Source organism: Juglans microcarpa x Juglans regia, chromosome 1D (genome assembly GCF_004785595.1).
Source record: "Juglans microcarpa x Juglans regia isolate MS1-56 chromosome 1D, Jm3101_v1.0, whole genome shotgun sequence".
Classification (NCBI taxonomy): Eukaryota; Viridiplantae; Streptophyta; class Magnoliopsida; order Fagales; family Juglandaceae; genus Juglans; species Juglans microcarpa x Juglans regia.
The window spans coordinates 35,682,156-35,693,317 of NC_054594.1; the positions used below are offsets into that span (position 1 = coordinate 35,682,156).

Here is an 11,162-nt window from a genome sequence, read left to right on the forward strand (position 1 = left end):
TTGCTAGTATAAAAAATTTATAAGCTGCCAAGATTTTTGTTATTTGAGCTTCTCATCTTAATTTAATTGATTTATCAGTGAAGGCTAGGCTAGTTATATTTAGGAGTCAATGACGCTTGAGTGATTCAGATTTTTCATTTAGCAATGGCTAGCACTTTGGCTGACATTTCTATGATAAAACTAGCTTATTTTGTCGGTGAGGGGATTTTACTATATTAGATGGGACATGTTCAATGAATTTTTAATATTAATTTTTAGAGAGGGGATACAAGGGGATCAAGGCCAATAACTTGGATGTTAGTTATAGGGAGCTACTCACTAGTACTACATTTATTTGTGACATCATAATTGGGTTAGTATTGAAGCTTTTTGAACGTTTTCTTTTTAAGTTTTGACTGATGTGGTTTTATTTTGGTGCTTTCTTATCTAGTTGCAGGAAAAGAAAGTAGCATACATGAATATGCATCTTCTACAAGCTCTTGTACGAGTTTATAGCTATTCATAATGTGCAAAGACTATTTACATATTGTAAAAGTGCTCTTTGATTAGGTACCTGATAAAATTTCTGCTATTTGTCATGGTTTAAGTAGAAGTTGTCTCTCTAATATATATTTGGACTCTAGTTTGTCTCTCTTATAAATGAAAAGTATCATATATTTGGATTCTAGTTTGCTGCCAAAATTTTTTAATATACACCATGCTAGAAACATTTGTTATTTGAGAAGTTCATCCTAGTTTATTTGATTTTCATAGCTTTCTTTTGTGCCATAACTTGTATAAATTTATGTTCTTATGCAGAGGGTACTTATGTTATCTACTTTTCAATATCATTTGAAGGGTACGCTATCTACTGGAAAAGTCCCCTTAATCGAGTAAGGGTACTTCCCACCAGACTCTTTCTTTTGTAGTTATTTTCTAACTTTCCAAGAAGAAGTTATTTTCTGATTTTCATTTTTATAAATTACCTAGAAGCTATTTTCTTGGTTAGCTTGCAAGAAGGTCTATTTATAGCTTATGCTAGGGATTTAAATAATCAACTCTTTCAGAAATAGAAGTTCACTAAACAAAGTTAATGATTTTTATAGGATTGACCTCTTTTGTTATTGTTTGAATTTCCTTACAGCACCAATAGTTTTAGCATCTATCACTACAACTTATGCTATTCAATCATTAGCTAAATTAATTCCACAAACATGCAGCGTACAAATGTTATTTGGGTAGGCATAATGCACAAAGGAGGTTTCTATGTATAGTGGTTATGATTTTGAGCTTGAGAATGGACCAACTGTGCATATTTGTGTTGGTAGAATCTATTTTTTTAAATTGGGTGATTTAATATCTAATGTTTCTCATATCCAATGCTACATGAATAATTGAAATCTAGTTAACATACTGGTATGTAATGTTTCTCATATCAAATTCTACATCAATAATAGAAATCTAGCACAACATGGCAAAGAGCATACCTGCAAGTTACAACAAACAGAGTTACAACTTATATTTAGCTGTTTGATTAACAAACTTTGGAGCATTTTTAGGAAACTTAATTTTGGCTTTCTTTGCACAAGATGTATATGCTGATCAAGAATAATGACTATAAAGTATGCATGTCGCCTTTGTCTTTACTCCAAGTGCTTCTTCTTCAATGACTCCATGTAGAAATTAAGTATGTCTTGACTCTCGATTTAGTAATTGCTTCTCTTTGTTTGCTGAATTTTGGAGGTCATGTTTTGCCATGCAAAGTGAGCTTATGTTTGTGTTGAGAAGATACCAACACAAACATAAATACAGGTTGAGGCAGAAGCAATACACCTAGGGAACATCACAAGATTACTAGTAGCTATAGACTTTTTTGAAGATCGTTCTCCTATCAGGATCTTTAATCTATATAATTAATTACATTATTTTACTTTGGATGTATAATAGTTGTTTTGATGATGTTGAGTTGGTGAAATTGGTAGCGAAGTTTGCACATGTTTGTTTGAAATTGTTATATGATATTTTGCTAAATTTGGATCATCATTGTGTTCATATTTATGTTTTTAGGTTTATATTATGCCATTCTTTTTTTACTTTTAGACTCGTTCTCATTTCATCGGTTTTAGTCTATAATGTTTTTTTTGAAATTTTTTTTTCCTTCCAGCAACATGTTGTGGCCGTAAATATTTTCTTCTACTAGAATAAGTTATTTTCGATCATAACATATTGTTGCAAATAAATTTAGTTTCGAGATAGCCTTTCAATGTATGCTACTAGTATAGTAATTTGCGGCAATTACTATTTGTAGAGAAAATGAATTATTGACAAAATTTTTTTGTCACAAAATATTTTACAAAATATTTTGTCAATATGCTAACGCAACAAATATGTATTCCCAACAATGATTAATAATTAGAACAAATTTTTTGTGACGATTTTTGTTCTTATTTGCAACAAATATAGTTGCCAAAATAAGTACATTTTACGACAAATTGCAGTTTTGCCAGATAAGATATTTAAATCGGTGTTGTATTTTCTCTAATCTTGTGACCGGTCTTTTTGCGGCAATTTTTATGCTTTTTGTGACAAAACTAGTCTCCGCAAAAATTCATAAATGTTGTAGTATATTTACAACCTTCAGTAGAGAGATGGCACGTAAGCTCGCCTTTGACTTTTTAAAAAATTGCATAGTACCCGATAACTTCTCTATTCTATCTATGGAATCCCTAATTTTTTTCCCAAAAAGAAAAAACAAAACAACATTTGTTTTTTCTCTCGTTGGACTTTTTTCGTCGATCTCTCTGCAGTCTGCTGGCTACCCAACTTTGCAAGGCATTGCTCCTTATATTCACCGGAAAAGTCTATTCATAGTCCGGTCTATATTTTTACACTCCACACGAAAGTCTACCTGGCAAACCGGTTCGTCTTCCTCCGGTCTAATTCCAAATCCGTGCCTCTGCTTCTGCCCGAAAACATTTCCCTCTTCCACAAATCAACTCCACCTCTTGCCATCTCTCGCCTCTCCCTCCCTGAATCAGCTCCACCTCTCGCCTCACCCTCGCCATCTCTCGCCTCTCCCTCCCTGAATCAACTCCCTCCCCGACACTCCCTCTCTCACCTCTCTCTCCCTGAATCAACTTCTTCCTCTCTCAAGACCTTAACCACCACTACCACGAAGGAAACTCAGCGGAGCTCGAATCACAAATGCCGTGACAACTGACTGCCGATTTTCTGGGTAATTTTTTCAAATGTCTTGTAATATACTTTGAGTGATTGTCTTTTTGGTATAGTGATTGTAATTTGGGCTAGAAAATATGTGGGGATATGGATTGATAACGACTTTGAGAAATGAATAGCAAGTGTTTGTAAAAAAATCTCAAAGAAAATATTCTGCCCCAATACTCACGGTGCCCCTCAGTTTTGGTACCACGGTGCCCCTCAGTTTTGGTACACTTGATATACCTTATGTAGAATGTATTTTTGCCAATGTTGTTTGCCTAATGAATTTTGCATGTGGTTTACTTTCTAGATCTACTTCCGTGTGTATGGACTACTTTATTTTGGCACAAAGATGCTTATGTGATGTAGTGGATCATTGTTAGCCTTTGAATCACTCTCTTCAGCAAAACTGTGACATTGTCTTTTAGTTTTGAAACCAGTATTTCCGATACAATGGTCAACCTGTGAAACCGTGACATTGTCATATTCTTTAAATGTTATTAGTAGTTTTTGAAATTGGTTTGATTATTATGGTGAATTCTGACTTTGGTTCTTGAATGAGAATCATAACACCTCTGGCTTTGGTTGCTAATTTTGAATTTTGTAGGTACTAGATTCCGACCACTCTCATTGAACATTCCAAAGCCGTTATTTCCTTTGGCTGGACAACCAATGGTTCATCATCTAATTTCTGCTTGTACAAAGGTATATTCTTTAAAAAAAAAACTTATAATGTGAATCTGTATATGTTGAGCTTCTATCTTTTGAGTATGCTGAGTATCAGCTGGTGGGCTTTATAACTTCAGAGACCTTATCATGGAAGACAGCCCTGTATTTGTCTTTACCTTTGGCTTTGTCTTTGGTTGATAATTACAAACTTTTGCTTTTTAAAAAAAAAAAAAAATTGTTTGATTGAAGATATTCTGTCTCTCTATACTTTGACATGATGTGTATTCACATTGTGTTGATATTGATGCTTGAATTGTGTTTGGTAGTCACATATTTTCTTGCTCAATTGCGATGTTTGCTGCAGTTTTTCACTGCCAGAAATGCTTGGTAATTATTATCTTCTTGTTGATATATGATGGTATCTTTTATTTTTGTAACAATCTTACCATTTGATGGTTCCTTTGTTCTTTCTTAATGTCTTGTATGGAAAATTTGTTGTGTAGCACCAACTTCAACATTTTCTGGTGGTTAGGGGTCGATTTTCCTTGGCTTGCAGAATAATTTGATCACTTATTTTGCCTTCTATATTTGCAGAGTCTCACAGAAGATATGGTGGTATGGGAACTATTCTAGTAATAAAAGTAGGAGTTCTTGAAATAGCTTGATCTATATTCAAGTTATGGTTAAAACTCAAGATGGATACTTATCTTGAATTTGCTCCTCAGAGCACTAGCATTGGATTCATCAAATGCATCTTTAAATTTTGATGAAAAGTACATATTTTTCATATATCTAAACCTTCTTATCTATAACTCCACATTGGATTAGTCATTGGATTCATTAAAATAATAATATAATATTATTTTTTTAATAATATTATTTTTTTTATTTTTTCTTTCATATTATTTTTTCCTCCTTATCCATACGGATGACACCCATATCTAGGTCCATACTATTTTTGAATTATTCATATTTGCAAGTAAATTTGCTCAAAGTGGTGCTATTCCCAAATAAAGCTCAGAACAGAGACTCAAGTTTAAAATTAAAATTTAACCAATGCACATTCTGATTAATAACATGATTCCTGGCCATCAAGCATCTAAAACTCAGAAATTGGATTTTTGTCTTGCTCGAAATCATTTAAATAACAAGCATCTAAAACTCAGATTACATCAACAAAACAATTCACAATTCTCCTTCCAAAATGAAGTCACAACTCTACAAAACATCAACTACACAATTCAGATTACAAGCCACAATTCCCCTTCCAAAATGAAGTCACAACTCCACAAAACATCAATTACACAATTCAGATTACAAACCACAATTCCCCTTCCAAAATCAAGTCATAATTCCACAAAACATCAACTACACAATTCAGATTACAAGTCACAATTCCCCTCCAAAATCATATCACAATTCCATAAAACATCAACTACAGAATTCAGATATCAAGTCACAAGAAAATAGATACAAGATAACATAACAAAATAGATACAAAGCAGCACATTTATAAAAAATTCAGACCGCTGCTGCATGTTGCTTCCCTATTGTTCATTTAGATTAAATTGTAAGTAGTAACAATTTTCTTTAAAAGATTATGACAATTTGGGTAATATCTAGAATAAATTTATACAATAAATATATAGAGTATGAAAAAAAAATACCAACAAAATCAGAGACGGTCAATAACTCAAAGGAATTTAGTTAAAACAATCAAATTTATACTGTAAAGAGAAGAATCAGCCCATCATATTGACATATGGATGGTTGTGTAGTGTGCAGAGGCAGATTTATAAGAGCCTTACCATGAACAGATATCATATCTCTAGAGATCAAGTCATCACATTGACAATACATTTTTTGTATCCTGGCTTCATTTTTATACGTGTTCATGTAAAGAGAATAATCCCCAAAAATAAGTTTTCCCCTCACAACATGAAGTTTCCCCAAAAATATATATGACTGAAATGGAAGGAAGTTTCTACCTCTTTCCATTTCAGTCATATATATATATATATATTGGTATGTATCCTACTAGTAAAAGTTACACTAATCATCATAGATTAATCTAACTCAACAACAAAAGGCATTGTAAACCCAGAACCAATAGAAAGCTCTAAGAAACAGAGATGAATGTAATGCAGCTCGTGAAGAAACAGAGATGAATGCAATGCTATTGACTGAAGAGAAAGCTCTACGAAAATGAAATTAATTGAAAATACTCGTGAAGAAACAATAGAATGCTTGAAAAACAGGATTGAACAAACAACATTTTGTTTCAAACAACTCAAACAACATAAGGATTGAAATATATACATGGAGTGCAAAATTTCTTCATGGGAAAAAATACATAGATAGGCATACAAATCTCTTTTATCAAAATTTCTTATACATGCATATAACACGAAAATTATCAAAATTTCTCATAGATGCATATAGGATTAATATATAAAGACGGGGGAGAGAGTGAACTCACGTAGGCAGATCTTGTTTGGAGCGGAGAAACTCGTAAATTCGAAAAAGATAAGGGAGCTGTAATAGCTTGCCTAGAGGTGATGGAGGTCTGTGCTCATACAAGAGCGGAGAGTCGAAGAATCGAAGAAGAGAAGGGACCCCGTACACGTAGGAACTTGAACTTCAGTGGAGGTTTAATTTCAAATGGACGAAGATGAAGTTCTTCAGATTCACGACAAAGGGAATGGATAGCCTGGCGGAAAAAAGAAAAAAAAAAGGAGAGGAAATGAAGGGAAGAAACGGAGAGGAAGAAAGGGATTGAGGATTTCTGGGAGTCGGGAAGAAAGGGAGAGGAAGTGAAAAGGGATTGGGCTTTTTGCGGGGAGATGAGAAAGGCAGAGGAAGCGAGGGATTTGGGGATTTTCGGGGAGAGGAAGAAAGGCAGTGAGATTTAGGGATTTTCTGGGGGAGAGGAAGAAAGGTAGTGATGAAAAGGGGATTTCGGGAGGAAGAGGAAGAAAGCAGAGGGAAAGAAAGGAAAACTAACGACATCACGGGCGAAACAAAATACTTTTTCTAATAAAATAATGCGTTTAGCCATGAACAGGAACTCTTCAAATTTGAAGATGAAGAGAAGCACACTGTAGCTAAAAGCTTGAGAATTGAACATATGATGAATCCAATGCCAGCCTTTTAAAGTTAAAATCATCAAAATTTGAAGATTGAACTCATTTGATGAGTCCAATGCCAGTGCTCTCAGTTATTTGTTTTGGCTTTTCAAAATGTAATAAACTTGTCCTGGTGATAAAATGAAACTAATTTTTTCATCTGCCTTACCATGTTATGTATGCATGGCATTGAACTCTTCTTAAATGTTTTTTTTTCCTATCTAAACATATCCTTGATAGATCTTTAAACTCTACTAAAAATTCCTTTAAAAAAGTTTTCATTCCTACTCAATAAATTTTAGAAGTTCCCAACACCTAAAGCTACCCTAAGCCTTAGAGGTATTTGAAAATGTAAATGGCGTCCCTTATGACTGATATGACCACATGATATTGTTAACACTTGACACTGGACACAAATATATGACTTTGTATCCTATAACTATGTATATATATGACTTTGTATCCTATAAAAATTGAAATCTACAACTATCAATTTTTCTAGCTATGCTTAAACTACGTGGTAAATAGACTTCGCATTCTTGAATTCTCATCTATTTACCAATGACAATGTTTATCTATTTTCCAATAAATAACAAATTCAAGTACCAATACCAATTCAAGTACATGGACTTCAAGAGGGAAAGACAAAGCAAGTACATGTAATGATCGAATAAGCTAAATATAAAGTAATGGAGAATAAGTATAAGGAAACCATAAAAGCGTTGTTGACGTCGTGGTTGTTGTTTATTGCGATTTTTGCTGTAATTTTTATGTATCTATTGAAACATTTCTGTATGTCGGGCAGTGCTTTGACTCATGTAAGCTATTTCAGTTTTGTACAACTGATTGTAATAAACATGTGATGTAATTAGTAGTGTTAAATAAATTTAATGAACATGTGATGTAATGAGTTGGCTTTTGTCAATGTTTTAGAATGTTATGGACAAGAATATACAGGAAATTAATTAAGAAGAATCTTGCAAATGCTGCAAGGAGAGACTGTATATATATGCTGCAACTTGTACATCCAGAAACAGTTTTTTGTTATTTTTTAAACAAAATAATGAATGAAATGTAGCAAAACTCAACCTTAAAAGCGTTGTTCCCATTTATAATAATAAAATGCAGCAAAACAAAGCATAACTCAACTATAAAAAGCAAAACTCACATACAATCAACCTAGTGCATTTATAATAAATAAAATGCACCAAAACAAAGTATAACTCAACCTAGTGTAGTAAAACTCAATGCTAGCACAACTTCCAATAATCCCAAAAACATTCCACCAACAATTGTCACATATAACCACAACCTCGAAATAAATGTGCACAAAATACTTCAAGATTTCTATAATTTATATAATAATGATTTTTATACAAGTACTGCATTCAACTATCTGTACATTCTTTACAACCACAACCGCCAACAAAAAGGCTTCAGATTTTCACAAAATACTTCAAATAACCCATAAAAAATGTAATAATGATTTTCATACATGTTGAACACCCAAAAATCTTTCCAAAATACTTCGGTTAACCCGTAAACAATGCTTCACAAATTCTCATCATTGCCCGATGGTATTTGTTGTGTGACAGTACTACATTGGGTTCCAACAACAACATTTTCAACTTTAGCACCAACTTGGGGGGCCGGGGCCTCAGCAACTCCAACTTGTTTGTCATCAAATATTTTCCTGCAAATCTAATTTCCAAAATGCCAGAAAATACACATCTATTAGAAAGTAAACAAACACCTAACCAACATATATACAATTAATAAAAAAAAAACTGAGTACCTGTTTCTTCTTTCTCTTGGTTACGGCCTTATCCACAGGTGGAACATTTCTCTTCGTTGGGGGTCTCCCTTTCCCTCGAACAACGTTAGGGCTTAATATTTTCTTACCCTTATCAACAACGTCGCTCTCATTGAACTTGGTTGAACGGGACTCAAGTGGTAATCCTTTAAAATTATGTTCAAACTCATCCAAAACCTGCATCAATGCATTGACATGGTCATTACTTGGGGATACACGCGTCGCTAATTTGAGAAATCTTTTAATCACAAGTTCATACCTTCGTGAGTCCGCATTATCCCGCAAGTCATCATAGCTACTTTTGACAAGTGTGTATCTCCTCTTTAAGTCTTTCCTCCACCGATCCAAGACGTACCTCTCTGGCAACACGTGAATCTTCTTCATTTGACAAACTTTAAAGACATGCCTACAAATAATGCCCCTCATCTCAAATAGTGCACACGTGCATTTGATATCACATTCCTCCTCATTATAGTAAACTACGTAATGGACGGTTTTGACATAGTCACCTGTGGAAATTTCATTCAACACATTAAAGGTGGAAATACAACCTTGTTTGCTAACATGTATGCAATTACAACAAATCATCCCCACACCTCCCCATACCAGGTTTTGGCTCCTCAACTCGTTCATCATCATCAGATACTTCATTAGTTTCCTCGGCCTCTGCCACTTTATTTACGTCCGACGAACTTTCTGAAAATGAAAATGTATATTTCATATTAGAATTTATATTATAACACTGTATGTTTATTAATTGGGTTAAGAGTCTAATATTGTTTGTCAGGTGACAGCTCTTATCAGTCGTGTGTGATGTACCTCCAAAATTCTTTTCACTTTCAGCACCCAATGGCAATGGCACAGTTGATGATTCACTTACTAGTTGGGGAGTCTTTTCAAATCTTATTGACTCCTCCAGATTACTCGATGGTGGCATCGATGGATGTTGTAATTAGGCACGGTGCTCAAATAAATTCAATACATATATATAAAAATAAAAAATAAATAAATAAACCTAACAACAATTAAAAGAAGTATATCTAATAGGTATGTTGAACCCGTGTGGACTCCTCCGGATTACTCGACGGAGGGTAGGGCATCATTTGTTCAAAAGATGGCATCGATGGAAGCTGTAGTTAGGCACGGTGTTAGAACATCCGAAATGCAGAAGAACTCAAAAAAAAAAAAAACTTCAAAACGTTTAAAAATAAGCTACCTGGCTACCCCAAGTGCATGTATATGGATTTGGATATGCATTTTGAGGCAACATAAATGGTAGGTAGTATGGGTTTCCTGGACCATAATATCCCTATAATACACAAATAAAAAATTCGTTTAACTATGTATAAAAAAAATACATTTAACTAAATGACAATATCGGATATAACAACATTTTCAAATGATCAATATGTTTCATACCTGAGTCGGTAAAATCGATGTAGAAGGCGTAGATGGTGTAGGTGCTGTTTCATCTTCCTCTTTGTCTATCCCGTTATCTCAATAGATTCTACTTTAGTGAATCAATAGACAATCACCAGGTAAATTTCCAATTAAAAAAAAGGCAAGTATAAAGAAATCATAATTTTGAATCTCATTTTTTTATTGTTCATAAATGTAGCTGGAGTAACAACAAAAAAATAATTACTCGTACATTTAAATTACAAACAGCATACATTTGAAAACTAATGCTCAAAAAATAATTGGCTTTTAATGCAATTTTCTCATACTTACTTCATCAACTCTGTTACACAGCGCATCAAATCATAATAAAAAAAAACAGCTTGCAACGACACTCATATCATTGGCTTTTAATGCAATTTTCTCATTACACAACGCATCAAATAATAATAATAATAAAAACAGCTCGCAATGGCACTCATATGTGCAACCCAATTGGCTTTTAATGCAATTCCCTCTCTTACACAAGGCATATAAAAAAAAAAAAATTAACCTACACTAACACCCACCCCAAGTTCCAAGTTCACAAATAGATTGAGAAATGAAACCTAATAAATATACTATGATTTTCGGGCAATAGTAGAACAAAAAAAAAAAAAAAAAAGCAAAGAAAACCACAAACTTTATTTATTATGATTTTTGGTGCTCTGTTTTCTTTGCAAGAGTTGAGGTAAACCATCAAATGAGAGCCCCGCATAGAATGAAAAACACAACAAATTTGAAAGTGAGTTGAAAGAAAAACATTAAAAACGAGATTGTAACACATAAGAAAAACAGAAATGGTTCAAAGATTATAAAACATGAAAAAAAAAAAAAAGCAAAAACCTGCCACGTTGAATGTGGAGCTGCAGACTCGTTGATGCAAACTGATGTTGGTGTGGTGGGTTCGTCGTGCTGGG

The 11,162-nt window shown here is 33.6% G+C and overlaps 1 protein-coding gene and 2 long non-coding RNA genes across 3 annotated transcripts; 1 reads left to right on the plus strand and 2 right to left on the minus strand.

The window, feature by feature from the left end:
• The first annotated feature begins 3,975 nt into the window (after window positions 1-3,975).
• Window positions 3,976-4,520, plus strand: LOC121238913. The gene is made up of 3 exons (XR_005935204.1): window positions 3,976-4,029; window positions 4,194-4,254; window positions 4,462-4,520. It is a non-coding gene; the product is annotated as an uncharacterized LOC121238913 (long non-coding RNA).
• A 4,023-nt stretch (window positions 4,521-8,543) lies between these two features.
• LOC121247065 lies at window positions 8,544-9,189 on the minus strand. The gene is made up of 2 exons (XM_041145402.1): window positions 8,788-9,189; window positions 8,544-8,693 (listed from the first exon to the last, which is right to left on the minus strand). Exons 1-2 carry the CDS (start codon window positions 9,187-9,189, stop codon window positions 8,544-8,546), a joined length of 552 nt encoding a protein of 183 aa, XP_041001336.1.
• Window positions 9,190-9,405: 216 nt separating this feature from the next.
• LOC121251181 lies at window positions 9,406-10,594 on the minus strand. The gene is made up of 4 exons (XR_005937927.1): window positions 10,225-10,594; window positions 10,022-10,114; window positions 9,625-9,935; window positions 9,406-9,501 (listed from the first exon to the last, which is right to left on the minus strand). It is a non-coding gene; the product is annotated as an uncharacterized LOC121251181 (long non-coding RNA).
• Window positions 10,595-11,162: the final 568 nt, after the last annotated feature.

Coding starts and splice junctions, on each gene's coding strand:
- LOC121247065 (XM_041145402.1), bottom strand. CDS start 9,189: ATGAAGAAGATTCACGTGTTGCCAGAGAGGTACGTCTTGGATCGGTGG. Junction 8,694..8,787: donor CCAAGAGAAAGAAGAAACAG/GTACTCAGTTTT, acceptor TTTGGAAATTAG/ATTTGCAGGAAAATATTTGA.